Source organism: Corythoichthys intestinalis, chromosome 2, assembly GCF_030265065.1.
Source record: "Corythoichthys intestinalis isolate RoL2023-P3 chromosome 2, ASM3026506v1, whole genome shotgun sequence".
NCBI classification, from domain to species: domain Eukaryota; kingdom Metazoa; phylum Chordata; class Actinopteri; order Syngnathiformes; family Syngnathidae; genus Corythoichthys; species Corythoichthys intestinalis.
Genome location: NC_080396.1, coordinates 30,278,861 through 30,297,151, shown reverse-complemented (window position 1 = coordinate 30,297,151; position 18,291 = coordinate 30,278,861). Strand labels below are relative to the sequence as shown.

The 18,291-nt window shown below is 40.3% G+C and overlaps 1 protein-coding gene across 1 annotated transcript in view; it reads left to right on the top strand.

Annotated features, from left to right (window-relative positions):
• The window catches only part of LOC130907616 (dihydropyridine-sensitive L-type skeletal muscle calcium channel subunit alpha-1-like), a 33,499-nt gene that overhangs the window by 11,924 nt on the left and 3,284 nt on the right, over positions 1 to 18,291 (top strand). The window contains exons 12-41 of the mRNA XM_057822916.1: positions 329 to 536; positions 612 to 732; positions 806 to 920; positions 997 to 1,096; positions 1,190 to 1,259; positions 1,361 to 1,493; positions 1,576 to 1,705; positions 3,087 to 3,146; positions 4,181 to 4,287; positions 4,367 to 4,454; positions 4,527 to 4,634; positions 4,719 to 4,771; positions 4,837 to 4,983; positions 6,126 to 6,327; positions 6,411 to 6,569; positions 10,047 to 10,157; positions 10,251 to 10,334; positions 10,909 to 10,956; positions 13,002 to 13,028; positions 13,114 to 13,239; positions 13,317 to 13,382; positions 13,470 to 13,561; positions 13,626 to 13,785; positions 13,867 to 13,994; positions 15,540 to 15,636; positions 17,229 to 17,331; positions 17,411 to 17,512; positions 17,584 to 17,717; positions 17,793 to 17,918; positions 18,009 to 18,217. Of these exons, the coding sequence (XP_057678899.1) occupies positions 329 to 536; positions 612 to 732; positions 806 to 920; positions 997 to 1,096; positions 1,190 to 1,259; positions 1,361 to 1,493; positions 1,576 to 1,705; positions 3,087 to 3,146; positions 4,181 to 4,287; positions 4,367 to 4,454; positions 4,527 to 4,634; positions 4,719 to 4,771; positions 4,837 to 4,983; positions 6,126 to 6,327; positions 6,411 to 6,569; positions 10,047 to 10,157; positions 10,251 to 10,334; positions 10,909 to 10,956; positions 13,002 to 13,028; positions 13,114 to 13,239; positions 13,317 to 13,382; positions 13,470 to 13,561; positions 13,626 to 13,785; positions 13,867 to 13,994; positions 15,540 to 15,636; positions 17,229 to 17,331; positions 17,411 to 17,512; positions 17,584 to 17,717; positions 17,793 to 17,918; positions 18,009 to 18,217 (3,414 nt within the window). The remainder of the gene's footprint in view (positions 1 to 328; positions 537 to 611; positions 733 to 805; positions 921 to 996; positions 1,097 to 1,189; positions 1,260 to 1,360; positions 1,494 to 1,575; positions 1,706 to 3,086; positions 3,147 to 4,180; positions 4,288 to 4,366; positions 4,455 to 4,526; positions 4,635 to 4,718; positions 4,772 to 4,836; positions 4,984 to 6,125; positions 6,328 to 6,410; positions 6,570 to 10,046; positions 10,158 to 10,250; positions 10,335 to 10,908; positions 10,957 to 13,001; positions 13,029 to 13,113; positions 13,240 to 13,316; positions 13,383 to 13,469; positions 13,562 to 13,625; positions 13,786 to 13,866; positions 13,995 to 15,539; positions 15,637 to 17,228; positions 17,332 to 17,410; positions 17,513 to 17,583; positions 17,718 to 17,792; positions 17,919 to 18,008; positions 18,218 to 18,291) is intronic.

Sequence of the window (18,291 nt, the reverse complement as noted above, 5' to 3'; positions counted from 1 at the left end):
ACTCAAGCGCGTACTATGGTGCAAAACAAGTTATCTCATGAGATTCCCTCCTAACTATGGGACTCAAGCGCGTACTATGGTGCAAAACAAGTTATCTCGTGAGATTCCCTCCTAACTATGGGACTCAAGCGCGTACTATGGTGCAAAACAAGTTATCTCGTGAGATTCCCTCCTAACTATGGGACCCAAGGTGAAAAACAATCACAAAGGCATAATTTGCTAATGTTAAGCCATCACATAATATTTTCCCCCATCACTCATTCACTGCTGTGGACGTCTGGCACTGTATATCACTGTATATCCTATCATTATGCTGCTTTTTATACAGATACTGGACCTCCTTGAGTAACCTTGTAGCATCTTTGCTCAACTCTGTGCGCTCCATCGCTTCCCTGCTTCTCCTCCTCTTTCTCTTCATTGTCATCTTCTCGCTGCTGGGGATGCAAGTGTTTGGGGGGAAATTCAACTTCCCAGATAACCGACCTCGACGAAGTAACTTTGATAACTTCCCTCAGGCCCTCATTAGCGTGTTCCAGGTGAGATCTTTTCCGAGACTTCAAGATTCAACTAGTGCAACATATTTGGTTTTAAAAGCCTTCACTGTTTCCCAGATCTTAACAGGGGAGGAATGGACAGCTATCATGAACAATGGAATTATGGCCTATGGTGGTCCAGTTATCCCTGGCATTCTGGTTGCCATCTACTTCGTCGTTCTTTTTGTCTGTGGAAATTGTATCCTCTCACAAACAATTAACTATGGCAATGACAATCAAAATGTCTCTTTTCCTGAGCTTGGTCTGACCAGATATTCTTCTGAACGTCTTTTTGGCTATCGCAGTGGACAACCTTGCAGAGGCGGAGAGTCTGACGTCAGCTCAGAAAGAAAAGGCGGAGGAAAAGCTTAGGAGGAAACTGCTGCGGTGAATTCACTAAAAAGCGTAAGTGATTGTCTGAACTCGATCATCACAGCTAAACTCCTTGTCCTGTGTCATGTAGGTCCAAAATGCCTGATAAGACAGATGAAGAAAGGGAGAGGATCTCCAAAAAACTGGCAGAGCAGAGAGCCAAGATGGAGGGCATGCCGACTACAGCCAAGGTTCATCAAGCTACACACACTGATACTGTACTGACTTTTTGAAGCAGCAATAATTAAGTATAGTTATCATTTGTAATTTTTTTCTTCTACCAGTTAAAAATTGACGAATTTGAATCCAATGTCAACGAAGTGAAAGATCCGTTCCCCCCTGCAGACTTTCCAGGTAATCACAAGTGTTCAACAGTAGTTGTTACTTTGCAGGTTTTCTTTAATTGTGGGGTTGCAGTACAGAACTGTGTTTCTTTTTTTACCCCGACATTCAAGGTGACGATGAGGAAGAGGAGCCTGAAATTCCCATCAGCCCTCGGCCGCGACCCATGGCTGACCTGCAGCTTAAGGAAGAAGCCGTTCCCTTGCCCGAAGCCAGCTCTTTCTTTATCTTCGGCCCACAAAACAAGTTGGTACCACTCCCGAGTTGCCTTCTTATCATGTGTATCTAATTATGTTCTGTTCTCTCATTTTTTTCCACTGGTTTCCAGGTTCCGTAAACTGTGCTACAAGATCATCAATGCCTCCTCTTTTACTAATCTCATCCTGTTGTTCATCTTGCTGTCGTCTATCTCCCTGGCGGCTGAGGACCCCATTGATCCCAATTCTTATCGAAATCAGGTGACGATAGACCCCAGTCACCAACGTCACACAATCACGTGATCGCTGTATTGTGCCGCCATATTGTCCGTCATTGTGTGTCCATATTGTCAATGCTCGTAGTTTCTAAAGGGGGGATTCACTTGCAAATTATGGAAGCCCCGGTGCTTTCAGACGCTGTAAACTCATTGGATGCGTTGCATAAAAGCCGTTATTTGGAAATGCTTCGGTCGATCCAGTCGCCAGATCCATATTTGATGCCCAAACTGATGTTTCCTCCAATCCGGTCCCGTCCCGTGCGTCAGAGCTTGTCCTGAGACCACAAAATTTCCAATCATACTCCAGTTCATGTCACGATGAGGAGTCGGGTACCCAAAATCGGCACCGGCCCGAATATAAACCGACATTTGGTCAGCTGAGCGTCACCGTTGTCACGACTGTAAAATGAAACTTGATCGACAACGGGCCGGTGTGTGCCGAAAAATAGCTGCCCCGCGTGAAATGTCCCCTCTGACGGGAGCGCTTATTTATAACGCTTTATTGACGTGAAAACATCAAATGTTTTCATGGACGCATTACAGTAATGGATTTACGACTGTAAGATCAGTTTTAAATAATTACATTAGACAAAATATTAGTACTGTATGTTTGTAACAAATCGTGGACTGGGCCACATAACCATCTTTGAACAGAAATGTATTAATCTACAGGTTTTCACAACCATATCCCAATGACAATCACACAGGTACGACATTTATTAGTTCAAGCAGAGTAAAATAATACATATTCATGGTACAAGAAAGTCGTTTCCGTGTGGGCGCTCCCGTCAGGGGGACATTTCACGCAGAGCGGCTATTTTTCGGCGCAACACCTGTTGTTGCGCTGACCTTCTTGCTGCACGACCGTGGCGACGAGCTTTGTAGTCTCCGCCTGATGATGTCTGCGATCGTGTTGGTATCATATCGATGTTTTCGCCGCTGTCTGGCGGCTGTCGACACAAACGCATAATGGACCAAGATAAACAAACCGTGCTGCTTCAGAGATTTGCCCTTTTAACAATGGGCACACAGCAACTACTAAAATGACCGTTTATCTTCTCTGTTACTGCAATTAACCGCCACGCATGCCTTCACCATTTTGATTAATCAATGTTAACGATTGTCAGGAAGGTTTTTGGGTTCGTTTACTAGGCGGTGATTCCTTAGACAAGCAGAAAAACATGCAGTAATAGAAGGAATGTATGTAGCGGTAATATGTAAACACGATGAGCTGACGAACAATATGGCGGCACCAGTCAGGGGGGCGGAGTTGCGATGTCATGTGATTCGGGTCTATACATTGTCATGTTCAAAACTGTTCAACAAAAGCCAAAACACAACCCTCTTTACTGCATTTCCTGCAGATCTTGGCCTATGCTGACATAGTCTTCACAACAGTGTTTACCATTGAGATTGTATTAAAGGTAAGTAAAATAACTACCGTAATTTTCAGACTATAAGGCGCACCTGACTATAAGCCCCCATCCACCAAATTTTAAACAAATGGCATTTGTTCATAGATAAGCCGCACTGGACTATAAGCCCCAGCTGTCCTCATTGTATTATGGGATATTTACACCAAAAGATATTAACGGATAACATTTTATTTGACAGCGGCATCACAAGACTGGCATAAGACCAAATGAAGCACTATGAAGCTTTGAAACAATTGGCTGCAAAGCTTCATTGCTTCAAAAGCTTTATTTGGCCATCGCTGCTCCCTTGGGGAGACAGTGAACCTCTGCTGCCACCTGCTGTCAACACTATTGTCATCCAACATGCCTCCTAGCATGCATTGCAGCTCTACTGATGTATATAACAATCAAAATTCAGGTTCTGTGCTAATTATTTCTTCAGTTACTGTTCCAGTTGTTTCATTAATTGCTAGTTATCTTATTTAGTAACACTTTGATTGACCGTGGCGCCATAAGATTGTCAAAAGACCATCATAATTATAACATCACACCGCCATGAGCAATTACGAATGCTTATGACAGATGTCATTTTGTGTCATCCGGAAAATTATCTCACTTTTGAATGGATGTAAAAGATCTGAGCTGGATATAAATGGAGTTGGTGACATAATTTGCCGGATGACACTAAATGACATCTGTCATAAGTATTCGTTTATGCCCATGATACTGCCATGTCATAATTATGACGGTCTTATGGCAGTGTTATGACGGAGCTGTCAAATAAAGTGTTTCCTATTAACCCAAATAAATCAACAAATCAACCACACTGGACTATAAGCTGCATGATCCAAAATAAGGGGAAAAAGTAGTGTCTTATAGTTCGAAAATTACAGTAAATGGAATGTCATTGGGTATATTGTAGTGTCTTATAGTTCGAAAATTACGGTAAATGGAATGTCATTGGGTATATTAAAGGATTGATTTTATCTTTTCTCTTCTAAATTGTGAAACGTAACGTCTTATGATACTTCTCTCCGTGACAGATGACCGTTTATGGCGCGTTCATGCATGAGGGCTCATTCTGTCGCAACTCCTTCAACATCCTGGATCTGATTGTGGTTGGAGTCTCCCTTCTCTCAATGGGCATGGAGTGAGTCGTCATTTGGAACTGCACCTTCAGCAAATGGAGTGCCTCAAGCGTCTTGTGACATGTCATCTGTTGTGTTCAGATCCAGTGCTATCTCGGTGGTGAAGATTCTCAGGGTGCTCAGGGTGCTGAGGCCTCTCAGGGCGATCAATCGAGCCAAAGGATTAAAGGTTGGCTAACAGCGGCAGTTTAGCCTCCATTGTGGCTTTTCATCCATACGAATTGTTTTTCTCCATGTGCAGCATGTGGTCCAGTGTGTGTTTGTGGCCATCAAAACCATCGGAAACATTGTGTTGGTCACCATGCTGCTAAATTTTATGTTTGCTTGCATAGGAGTGCAACTTTTCAAGGTTGGTTACACTGGACAATTATATATGTTAAATATTGTACAACATACCGCACATATCATTTTCTCTATGTTGTTTTTAAATTAGGGGAAATTCTATAGCTGCACGGACCCGTCCAAAATAACAGAGGAGGAATGCCAGTAAGGAAAATATCTTTGGAACCTTAGAAACCTATGGAATGGCTCGATTATGACTTTGTTTTCAGGGGATTCTTCGTGAAGCACATAGAGAACTCTCTGCAGGATACGGTGGTGGCCAAACGGGAATGGCTCAACAATGACTTCAACTTTGACAATGTGCTCTATGGCATGCTGGCTCTCTTTACTGTTTCCACGTTTGAGGGCTGGCCAAAGTAAGTGCCTTCTGTACTTACTGTGCACTGGAAAGAGATCTGGATGAGACCACTATAAAACTATCATTTCTGATCATTCCATGCACGTCCATATATGCAGGTATATGTTGTAGGAAAATCAGTACTTGTTTGTTTGTGGACAGTGGAGACCTTTTCAAAAGTAATCATTAGTTTAATTAATTCACTGTGAACTCATGTCACACAGTAGGTATTGTGGTATGTAGGTAAAGAGGGAAATAGATATTGAAAATATCTATTCAGAGCAAAAGGGGACCAGTGCATTTCAATTGGAAAGGGCCAGCACATCCCAGTTAAAATGGATTAGACGTCTATTGCCGTATATGGCAGCCAAAGAGTAAAGCTATGTGAGGTCATTAAAATACAAATCAAATACTGAATGTATGTCTTTATTCTTCTTCTTTTTTTTTAATTTATTACAATTTGTTTTCATTTATTTGTTGAAGTTTTTATATATTTTTAATTTCTTGTAGCATTTTTTTAATTGGCCTTTCTTTATTCATTTTTATTTATTACTAAATAAATGACTGTTATTTTTACTGGTGACTGTTTTTTACTGTTTAATTAGTTCATTTTATTTTAAATTATTTATATCTTATATTTTTTTCCCATGGCAAAACACATGAAGGCAACACTAATACTGTACTACAATTCGGTGGCAATTGGGGGGGGTCACAATTGTTCCCCGGGCTGCAGGTTTGAGACCACTGTTCTGTATGAATGTGATAAAAACATTTAAGAAAATAATAATACATAAATAATAATCATTCATGCATGACACTGTTAAATTGGCTGCCATTGAAGGCAATAGACGTCCTATCCATTTGAACTGGGAAGGTTGGCAGAAATTATTCACTTCATTTTAATCAACTGATGTATATTTCAATGGTGTTGTTACATTTCTGAAGGATTTAAATGACCATTTCTCATGCTAAAGTCTAATTTTAGGATACAAGGGCAGGCAGGTATCACAGTTAGTTTCAATGAATCATTCAAAATGTATTTAATGAATAGTACTCAATAAAAACAATATGCAGGACAATTTGCTTTATAAAAATGTGTTTTGCCTTGTTGGGTGAAATGGACCAACTGCAACTTGTAACTCACCACAAACATGTCCCCAGACTCTTGTATAGAGCCATAGACTCTGACCAGGAAGACATGGGGCCCGTCTTCAACAACCGTGTGGACGTCTCCATCTTTTTCATTGTCTACATCATCCTCATTGCCTTCTTCATGATGAACATCTTTGTGGGCTTTGTCATCGTCACCTTCCAGGAGCAAGGCGAGCAAGAGTACAAGGACTGTGAGCTGGACAAGAACCAGGTGCACTGAAACTCATTCGGACAAGAATTGTGTGATGTATTATAATGATCATGACACTCTTTCGACACATCTGTTCCCTTTAGCGCCAGTGCGTACAGTACGCCTTGAAGGCCCGACCGTTGAGGTGCTACATCCCCAAAAACCCGTACCAGTACAGGGTGTGGTACATTGTTACCTCCTGTTACTTTGAATACCTCATGTTCTTCCTCATTATGCTCAACACTTTGTGTCTGGGGATGCAGGTAGGTCTATTAGTTTCATATTGTAGCCTGTAAACATTTAAAGCACACCTGCCTTGGGATGCAAATCTGATATCAAATCAAATTTATTTCTATAGCCCTTTACAAAAACCCGAAAGGTCGACAAAGTGCTTTACAACAGTGATATAGTTCATAATAGATAAAAGGCAGGAAAGTATTATACGATGACATTGAGGAAAAATAAAAAACAAAAAAAACACTGCATCGTGATAAAAGTCAAAACAGCAAATAAAACAATAAAACTGATAACATTCAAAGCATTAAAACCCTTTAAAAAAAAAAAAAAAACAGGCTATCATAGTCTGGATAAAAAGCAAGTCTAAAAAAGTAGGTCTTTCACCATGATTTAAAAAGGGTTAGATTCTAAATGGTGCGGATTTCAGGGGGCAGGCTGTTCCACAATCTGGGAGCAGCAGCTGCAAAAAAATCGATCACCCCACTGTTTAAGTCTCGACCTTGGAACTTGCAAAATAAGCTGGCCAGCAGAACAAAGAGCCCTGCCAGGGTTACGGAGGGTTAAAATCTTCAACAAATAAGAAGAGCCAGGCCTTTAATAGAATTAAAAACGCAAAGTAAAAGTTTGGAATCAATTCTAAAATTAACTGGATGCCAGTGGAGCGATGCCAGCACAGGGGTAGTATGTTCATGTCTGGATGTACCGCTTAAAAATGGAGCAGCTGCATTTTGAACAATTTGCAGACGATAAATAGAGGACTTTTGAAATCCAACATAAAGTGCATTGCAGAAGTCCAGTCTTGTGCTTATAAAGGCATGAATTGCTTTTTCAAGGTCGTGGCAGCTAAGAAAAGGCTTCACTTTGGCCAAAAGACGGAGATGGAAAAAACTTGCTCTTACAGCAGAACTAATCTGTTTTTCAAAGTTGAGCTTGCTATCGAATATCACTCCGAGATTTTTAACGTTTGTCTTAAAACAGGGAGCTAGAGCGCCAGAGTTGGGCTAAAGGGCATTCATCATGGAAGGTGTGCCAAAAGTAATAGATTCAGTTTTGCTCTCGTTAAGATGTAAAAAATGTTGTGCTAGCCACTGCTTCACATCGGAAATGCACTCTGTCAATTTAGTGAGAGCAGTCCGTTCGTTGGGTCTCAGGGGCAAATACAGCTGCAGGTCATCGGCATAAAAATGATAAGCGATATTATGTTTTTTTTATATAATTGATCCTTAAGGTAGTTGATAAGTGTTGATAGGTACTTGATAAGTCCGTATCTGCAAGAAATCCCAGTGAAATTACTGGACATCAAATAACTTCGAAGCATCTCACTGGATGGTTTGCTCTATGTTTGCTAAACTGGTGTTCACTGTGAAATGAGTTGAACTGAGTTAACTGCCAGCATACGGCACTCATATATTTACAGTCATGTGAAAAAATTATGACACCCTGTGGAGGGCTATGTGTTTTCTAACATATGGATATTTAATATCATTTTTAACAATTTTGAGAGATCTGTTGAGGAATAAACTAGGACACCCCCACGTTCAATCCCAATTAAAATTGTTAAAATCATTCACAGGGGTATCACATCAGGTGCACATCATTAGAACATCATTACCCAGTGTTTTGAAGGAGACTTGCCTTATTTAAACCTCACATTTAGTTTGCCCCATTTAGTTTGTGCCCCTGAGTGTTGACGTGAGAGAAAACGCCATTGTGAGATCAAAGGAGCTGTCCGAGGCCTTCAGAAAGAAGATTGTAGACGTTTATGAGTCTGGTAAGGGATTCTAAAAGATCTCAAAAGAATATAAAATCAGCCATTCCACTGTCCGGAAAATAGTCTACAAGTGGAGGACATTCAAAACAACTGTCAACATTCCCAGGTCTTGCCGTCAAAGCAAGTTCACCCCGAGAGCAGACCGCAAGATGCTAAAAGAAGTCTCCAAAAACCCTAAAATGTCATCACAGGACCTACAGCAGGCTCTTGCTACTGTTGATGTGAAAGTCCATGCCTCTACAATCAGAAAGAGACTTCACAAGTTTAACCTTCATGGGAGGTGTGCAAGGAGGAAACCTTTGCTGTCCAAGAAGAATGAAGGCCAAACTGAAGTTTGCCAGAGTGAATGTAGACAAAGACCAGGGCTTCTGGAATAATGTTCTTTGGACAGATGAATCTAAAATTGAATTATTTGGACACTGGAACAGAGGACATGCTTGGTTATACCCAATACGGTATTCTAGGAAAAGAACCTCAAACCAACTGTCAAGTATGGAGGTGGAAGTGTCATGGTTTGGGGATGCTTTGCTGCAGCATATTCATCATAGAATCCACCATGAATTCTATCGTGTATCAGAGGGTTCTTGGGGAACATGTGAGATCATCCGTGAAAAAATTAAAGCTGCAACCAAACTTGACCCTGCAACATGACAATGACCCGAAACATACCAGTAAATCCACCAAGGACTGACTGAAAAGGAGGAAATTGAGAGTCCTGGAATGACCAAGTCAAAGCCCAGATCTTAATCCCATTGAGATGCTGTGCGGTGACTTGAAACGGGCTGTACATGCAAGAAACCCCCTCAAACAGTTGAAAGTATTCTGCGATGAGGAGTGGGGCAAACTTTCTTCAGACCAATGTCAAAGACTGGTAGATGGCTACTAAAAGCGTCTCACTAGTTATTTCAGCCAGAGGGGGTAACACTAGCTATAAGGTGGTAGGGTGTCCGAACTTTTCCCTCAGTTAGAATATGTATTTTTGTATATATATTTGGTTTAATGAGTAAAACAATGTTATTTTTTGTCGTTTACCTGCAATTAAATCACTTTATTTTCCAGAGATAAAAACAAGATCAGATATTGATATGTGAACATTTCTTAATGCAGAACTGAATATTTCATGGGGTGTCCTAAGTTTTTCACATGACTGTATACTGTATATACACTGTACTGTATATTGAAAAAAAACAAGTCAGCCAAATGACAGCTCAAATCTCAATAAACTCACAAATCGGGCCACCCAGATCACAAGGCACCGCAGGGTTTAATTACCAAAATGAAATTTGTTTTAATTGTTGTATTTCTGAATGTGGAACAGCCATTTGGCATGGGCTCACATTGATCTCATTAGTTTTAAAACAAAAAACTGTGGGACTCTCCATATCATTATTTGTGATGCCATGTTATGATGTACAGAGAAACAAAAATAGAAGGAACCATATTGTGATGTATAGAGAAACAAAAATTGAAGGCAGCAATAACAACAAAGGATCAAAGAAAGTTTATGTTTGACTAGCTGATTTATTTATTGTTAAGGCCAAAGCAAGTTTATCAGTTCAGGTCTAAAAACGATTCGTGCAGAGTTTAGTCCTTTTTATTCCTCGGTTTGCTGGCACAATAACACAAAAAGGGGATTAATATAAAGTTGTGTTCATGATTTATGATCAAAGATAAAAGAATTGCTCCTCTAAAAAGGTTTTTCAGTAGTTTTGAATGGCTTCTATCCCAACAGCACTGTAACCAGTCCGACCATGTGACCAAGCTATCAGACATTCTCAATTTGATCTTCACCGTTCTCTTCACCGTGGAGATGATTCTCAAGCTCATGGCCTTCAAAGCGAAGGTGAGCTTTGCTTTCAGAAGTGCACTTTTTTTTTTTTTTGCCCATTCCGATTCAAGTCGCACACACTAATTAGCGTTTATCATGTGTGTGCAGGGTTACTTCGGAGACCCCTGGAATGTGTTTGACTTCATCATTGTCATTGGCAGTGTTGTAGATGTCATCCTGAGTGAAGTGGACGTGAGTAAATGAGACATTGGAGTTCCTTTACATTATTATGTGTTTTATTTCAGGTTTTTTTAAGAGCTTCCCAGCTATTAGTGTGTATTCCGTAGAAAAATAACTGTATGTATGTATTCAATGCTCTGACCCAGACACGTATAACCGCGGCCCAGATTGGTGCCAGCACAACTAGCGCACAGAACATGGTCAGTACATACTGTTGTTGGCTGTTTCTACCACCGCCATCCACCAGAGAAGCATTTTTGCCAACACACCACCAAACAATCCATTATTTCCACATTTCTCTTCCATTTGGAATGCCTGTGTGTGCCTATTAAAGAGAATAGAGCACTGGTTGTTTTTTTTCACTGTATGTGATAATGCTGCCCAGACACAATTTTTGCAGCTGGTCTTCACCGCCTTCTCATTTTTCACGCACGGACACGCTTTTCCAGACACCGCAGTGCCAACCACGGCTTTTCTGGCTTTCCGACACGCCTTCCTCGTGTGCGCCTATGTTTTCATTCTTTTGCTCTCGAAATGACAGACGCGGTACAAAATGTCACACTTATGATTTGTCTATCATTGACAGAGTGCCCTCGCTGCCAGTGGAGGACTATACTGTCTACAAGGCTGCGCTGTAAATATCTCCTCACTACAGCTGATTTGCTGCATGAGCATGTTGTGAGGTTCTCTCCTAACTCCACTCAATGAGCTGCTGAAATGCTAGGTCTTACATACCTCCGGCTGTAACATAGCACCTCCCCTGTTCTGACGTTTGAACTGTCCAGCTACTCCCCCAGAAGTGCCCTCAATAGAATTAGCAGCTAATGTGACAGCTCAGCTCAGAGCGCAACGCACACAGCTGTTTTTTTAATTGACAGATTTTTTAAAATGTCGATGAGAAAATATATTTGGAAGCAAGAAAGGGGGTGGCGCTTTGTCAGAAATGGTTAGACTTTATTTTTGTAAACAACCCTTCTTTCCAAAAAGATCAACTATGTTTGGAACAAAAGCAGATCCCTAATGATAGTGAACTGATAAGCAGACTGTTGCTTAAAGACAATGTTATACCATATCATATTTATGGAGTACGATGTTGCGCGAGCACTTTCGTGAGGCCTGAGATATATGTACAGTAGCTCATGGATTGGAAATTTTCACAGGTTGGTTTGAGCTGAGCTGATCTGATCCGTGAATTTAACTTTTATCTGAACCTGATACAGATACTGGATCGAATCCAAGGCATTAGGTTTGGTCAAAACATTGGTAGGGACAATATAACAGCCTAACCTGGATGTACACCTTTTGCTAGGGACGGGACATTAATAAGACGAAACAGATTGGGTGAACAGGGTTCAGGGCTCCATTTCTAACCAATATGAACCTAATTATTTGATAGGCTAAATGATTAAAGCAAAAATTGACTTATACTAACATTCATGTGTATTGGTTCGGGTGATACACCGTTGGATTTAAACCTTTGTTTTCAAAAACTACTAAAAAAAAACCTTTTAAAGTGAAAGTCTCTTTATTTAAAATAAAAAAAAAAAATGTGGAGCTAACCAAGAATGGGTACACTTCTGGGAGACACTGGTGCACTGCTACACTCAAACTAAAGTATTGTAATATAAAACTTGATTTGGGAAAAATAATAATGAAAAAAAAACCTGAGATATCCAAGGACGTATCTACTCTATAGGATACTAGACTACCCCAAGACTCGAACCAAAGTACTCTTATGAAATTCTGATGTGCGATTTCATTTCACAGATTTCTTTTTCATGCCAGTTCATGGCAGTGTCCCCCTGAAGTGGACCCATTCTTGGATAGCTCCCCCTTTTTTAAAATCTTTTTATTAATTTTTTTTTTTTTAATAAAAGGACTTGCACTCTGAAGCCACAGGGTTGCATTACCATAATGCACATAATGCAAACAATGATCCAAATGAGGGACGGCTAGCTTGACTTCATTGTTGCTTGTGGAGGCTGGCCTGACCACAGTGCTTTTTCAGGTTAGCAAGTTCCCACAGTTTAATGTTATGCTAACTCTGAGGCAGGTCGGACTTTCAGTAGCAAAACTAATGGTTTTTCCACCCCCTCCACGATATTGACGTCTTTTTACATTACTTACAGTGGCTGCTGCTGGCCGAAAAAAAACATCTAATAGTCCTCCTCTTCGAAGGGGGCAGCATGTTGTTGACATTAATCCATCAGGACTGCGTGAGTGTACGTGTGTGCCTGTGTGGGGTGGGGGGAGTCATCAGCCAATGAAACATGCGTTTGAAGGGAAGAAAAAAATGGACCGGCACATTCAGAAAGTGAAAAGGGATAAATGTAAGTCTGAACATAATGAAAATAATTCAGTTAATAATGGTAGGGTCTATTCTATCCTTGCAACATATGGTAAGACAATCTAAATTACCTAAAAACTGAACTCATTTTCTAATGCAAATAAGGTTGCTTAAAAGTTGGTGGGGACAATTTGAGCATCCTGAAAAGTTGGTAGTGTTATGTCTCTACCATCCCAAAGCAAACCTACGCCCTTGGGATCGGCACCCATGTCTGATTAACATATTAATATTGTGACATTAACTCTATTAGGCTATGGGGAAACATTGCATTGTCCTGTTTGTGCTTCATCAACTTGGTTGCTCAGTTGTTTTTTTTCTCCTCCACTTTGCAGGACACGAATCACATGCAAGAAATTGCAGTAAGCAGCCATTTGGCAATCATCACTCTATAACGTTCTGTTTCTCATACTCCATATCAAATTATTCCTGGGATCTCATCTCCAGGCCTCAGAAAATGCTTCCGTTTCCATCACGTTTTTCCGACTCTTCCGTGTCATGCGCCTGGTGAAGCTGCTGAACCGCTCAGAGGGCATCCGGAACCTACTCTGGACCTTCATCAAGTCCTTCCAGGTTCCTCACGTTGTGGACATCTTTGCATTTAAGTTCCACCGGTGGACGACTGACTCTCATCTTGTCTCTGTCTTCAGGCACTCCCCCATGTGGCTTTGCTCATTGTCATGCTCTTCTTCATCTACGCTGTTATTGGGATGCAGGTATGGTCTTCAGTGGATGAATTACACATCAACCACAGGAGTTTGCATGAGTACAAATAAATTTAGTCTCACTTTTTACCATTTTAGATTTTCGGAAAGATAGCCTTAGTTGATGGCACCGAAATCAACCGAAACAATAATTTCCAGACGTTTCCTCAGGCAGTTCTCATGTTATTCCGGTGAGTTCTCGCTTGGAGTTCAGCACTTGCGCAACAGGAAAACTGAGCCACACTAAATTTGCAGGTGCGCTACTGGAGAAGGATGGGAGGAAGTCATGATGGCATCAATGTACGGACAGAAGTGCGACCCCAAGTCTGACTTCCAGCCTGGAGAAGAGTACACCTGTGGCTCCAACTTTGCCGTCTTCTACTTCCTCAGCTTCTACTGTCTCTGTGCCTTTTTGGTCTGTATTTTATCAAGCCACATTTGCCATTGCCTCATTGATACACATCATAGCGTTGATAAATGCCGCCTCCTATTGCAGATCCTCAACCTGTTTGTCGCTGTCATCATGGACAATTTCGACTACCTGACCCGTGACTGGTCACTACTCGGTCCGCACCATCTGGATGAGTTTAAGAAGATTTGGGCAGAATATGACCCAGAGGCAACGTAAGCCACATTGACTCATTTGTTACTCACAAAAAGTTAGGGTCTTTAGGGTGAACTTTCAGGGTGATACAAAAATGCATTTTCATAGCCTTCGAAAATGTGAACTTATTTTGACCTTTTGTAAATATTTTAATGCCCAACTTCCTGTCTCCCAGCAAGGAGCTGAGTTTAGCCGAATTGTAACCATGGCGATTGTTCCTCTGGTGCTCTGACATTCACATGACAAATGGGTGAAACCCCTGTTGTTAAAGAACAACAACTTGTGCAAAAGTAAAGGACTAGTGAGCATAAGTATTATAGGTTAAGATCGTCAAGTCGAAACGGCTAAATTAAGTTGATCAAAAAGGGTTAATGTCATTAAAAAGCATTAAAAATCATTAAATGTGTTTTGTCAAAATTCAGGCCTTAAAAAACAATAAACTAGATGTTCGAGGCATTAAAAATTATGTAATTTTTTTACATTATTTATTACAGTTGTCTGATATTATAGTGTAGCTGGGATAAGAGAACATAAGAGAGCTGATAATATCTGCCACCCGATAATATCGGCCGATAAACGCATTTTAAAATGATATCGAAGATATCGACATAGGTTTTTAATTATCGGTTTTGGGCCAATATGCATGTTGTGTTCAAAGTGAATGTAGAAGTCTTCTGACTATATATAAGGGCTGGTCACAGCGTAGCATAATAGTTATGTTTATTAACCATTAGATGTTTTGAAACTGAGGTCCTTGAGATTTGTTGTGTGAGCAGACCATTTGCATTAAAGGTTGGGAAATTGAATGAATAATAAATGATTGAAAAATAATGAATTATCAACTCATTACATGATTACATACCTCATTCACTGTACTGAAGCTGTGTGCCTTTGTTGTTATTTTGAGCAATAAGCACTGTGTGAGCCATATGTGATATGGCATTGACTTATTGGCACTTTGCAAGTATACTTGATCCAAAAAAAAAAAACTGATGTTTGCACTATTTTGATTTAAATAATAACTATAGTGGTGCAATAAAACTTTTTCCACAACTTCAGTTGAAGTTGCTGTTATTTTTCACAGAAAGCTTATTGGAAAACCTTGAAGTTGTTACAATTATCATTATTAAAGTATCCAGAGGGGAATCAGTAAAATTAGCCATAATATATTAAATCCACGACAGCATATATAACCGCTGATATCGGTATCAGATTTTTTGTTGTTGTAGATATCGGTCAAAAAGTCTTATCGGACGACTATACTTACGCTTTGTCTGTGTGAAACCATCTGCTGTTGGGCATGGGCATTGAATTAGTTTAAAGTGTCATTAAAAGTGACATAAAAAAATTCAATGTTCATCTTGAAATTTCACCCCAAAGCATAAAATCCCTAAATCCTGGTCAGACCTGAAGAACGTATCTCATATTCACTTCCTTTTTCATATTGGACACCAAAATAAAGACAATGAGCAGCAGCATGGTGGCAACTGGTTAGGTAGATCTTTGCTTCTTGTACAAAGTGATTGTCGTTTTTAGTGGCTTTGTGTTTTGCGTGTTCTATTTAGAGGCAGAATTAAGCATCTGGATGTGGTGACACTGCTGCGACGCATTCAGCCTCCTCTGGGCTTTGGCAAGTTCTGCCCTCATCGTGCAGCCTGCAAGGTACACTACCGGACATTACAAGGGTGTAGGTTTGCATAGGGACGGTAGGGACATAACTTTTCAGGATGCTCAAATTTTCCCCAACCAACTTTTAAGCAACCTTATTTGCATTATACAATGAGTTCAGGTAAATAGGTCATTTAGATTGTCTTCCCATATGTTGTAGGATAGAATTGAACCTACCATTAGCCTATTAAGTGAATTATTTTCATTATATTCGGACTTAGATTTACCCCTTTTCACTTGCTGAACGTGCTGGTCCATTTTTACCCTCAAACACATGTTTGATTGGCTGATGACTTGCATTTATTTAAAATGTATTTATTTATTTTGCACGTTATTTAAAAAAAAAATTATTAGCTGCCTATGCAGACATTTCTTCAGATAATCAACATACATTAATCATAATCGAGGTAAAAAGTTTTTTGTTTTTTTTTTGTTAAGTTTGCCTGTGCTCGTGGACAAAAGCAGTAGTCTTGTGCCTAAAGTAATGCTCCATTTTTATTTATTTGTGTTATACCATGTCTAAGAAGTTTTTTTCAGTTATATTTAATTTATCTAGACAGACAATGTTGAGTGGTCCTACGGCAAATGTATATTTTTTGCATTCCTAGATAGTAAAGAGATTTTTAACAAGGTTGTATATATTGTGTATGTTTATATAATTTATGTTCAAATGTTGCAATTTAAATTTGCTGATAAAATCCAGACATTTATTCTGGAAGTTTTCAAAATGTTTCTCTAGTAGTTTTAAAAAAAAAAAAAAAAAAAAAAATTTGAATCAAATGGTGTATCACCTCAACCAATAAACGTGATATTTAGGTCAATACAGATTTATTTTGCATTGATCATTTAGCCTACTAATAAATTAGGTTCATATTCGAGAGAAATGTAGCCCTGACCACTGTTCGACCAATCTGTTTGGTCTTACTTATGTCTGGTCCCGAGCAAAAAGTGGACATGCAGGTTATGCCGTTATATCGTCCCTACCAAAGTTGAGACCAAACCAACGCCCTAGGGACATTATGAAACTGCACAGGGTCACAAGGACCAAAAAAAGAACATCATAAGATCTTAAAGTTTAAGAGTTGAATCTGTCCGTACAATACAAGGTGAATATTAAAGTAGCGATGCCCTGAACATTTTGTGGCCGAAAGTTTTTGCCAGAAATTTGATTTAAAATGTGGTTTCAGTCCAAAATGCTTTTTTAAACCGAAATCAGAAGTTGCTTTGGCCCAAGCAAAAAGCTCAGTAGCGCGCACTTCAAGTTACGCACAGTGAGTTCAAGTGGTGAATAAGGATGTGTTGGCTCGGTGGAGCCATTCGCACTTACTGGGAAAAGCATCCGTGATATTCACGTCCCACTTTTACATCTCTCTCCTTGCCCCCTAAAAACAAGGCAACTAGGTTGTTGTTCCAGCTTTGAAAACTTTTATTTTGCTCTCATTTCCGTATGCGGGCAAAATCTATTTTCTCTTGATGAGTCGACTGCAACTTCTGCAAGCAATCACCACTAAAGGAACTACTGAACCGCTACATTTTAATGATTGTTAAGAATGGTTTATAAAACTCTGGTTAACCTTTGTTCACAGCGCTTGGTTGGCATGAACATGCCACTGAACAGCGACGGCACGGTCACCTTCAATGCTACATTGTTTTCTCTGGTTAGGACTGCCCTCAAGATCAAAACAGAAGGTGTAGTTCACAATCAATTTCCACAGTCACACTTTGCGTGTGTTGGTGGACATGTAAAAAGTTTGTTTTTTCTGAGCAGGAAACTTTGAGCAAGCCAATGAGGAGCTTCGCGCGATAATCAAGGCCATCTGGAAGCGCACAAGCATGAAGTTGTTGGATCAGGTTATTCCTCCGATAGGCGGTGAGAACATCAACGACATCCGAGCCACGTGACCTTTAAAAACTGACTACTGACCACATTTTGATTACCAGATGATGAGGTCACCGTGGGAAAATTCTACGCGACTTTTCTACTGCAGGATCATTTCCGAAAGTTCCTAAAGCGCCAGGAAGAGTATTACGGCTACCGGCCGACCAAGAAGAGCGCCTCTGGCCCTGAGATCCAAGTGAGTAAGCCCTTTTCCATTGGAAATGAAATGGTTTTAGAATCACCTTTCTACTTTGATGCTTCTTTTTTTCAGGCGGGTCTCAGGAGTATTGAGGATGAAGTGACCGGTGAAATGCACAGGGCTATTTCTGGAGACCTGCATAATGAGGAGGAACTGGAGAGAGCCATGGAGGAGGCTGGAGAAGAGCTCATTTACCAGGTGACACCTGTACCCAGTGTTGTTTCCTAAAGCATTTGTTATTTGGACTGAAATTTCTATAAATAACCCTGATATACGTTTTGCATTCAGCGTACGCACGACTTGTTTGGGAATCGTGTAGAGCCATTCGCAGCTGAGAACACCAACGCTCAGCCCCCTCATATGACCAACCAGAGACCCCTCAAGTTTTTGGAGAACCAGCCCGACTCGACGCTGATCTCCTCAGTCGCAGAGCCCATCACTGACTTTCTTCCGACGACGACCCCCAAAAACAACACCAACAACAATGCTTTTGCAGAGTGAGAGACACCTCAGATGGGTTGAGCCACAGTGACTATGAAAGTACTTCATGAAGGGCATCTGGTTGTATTTC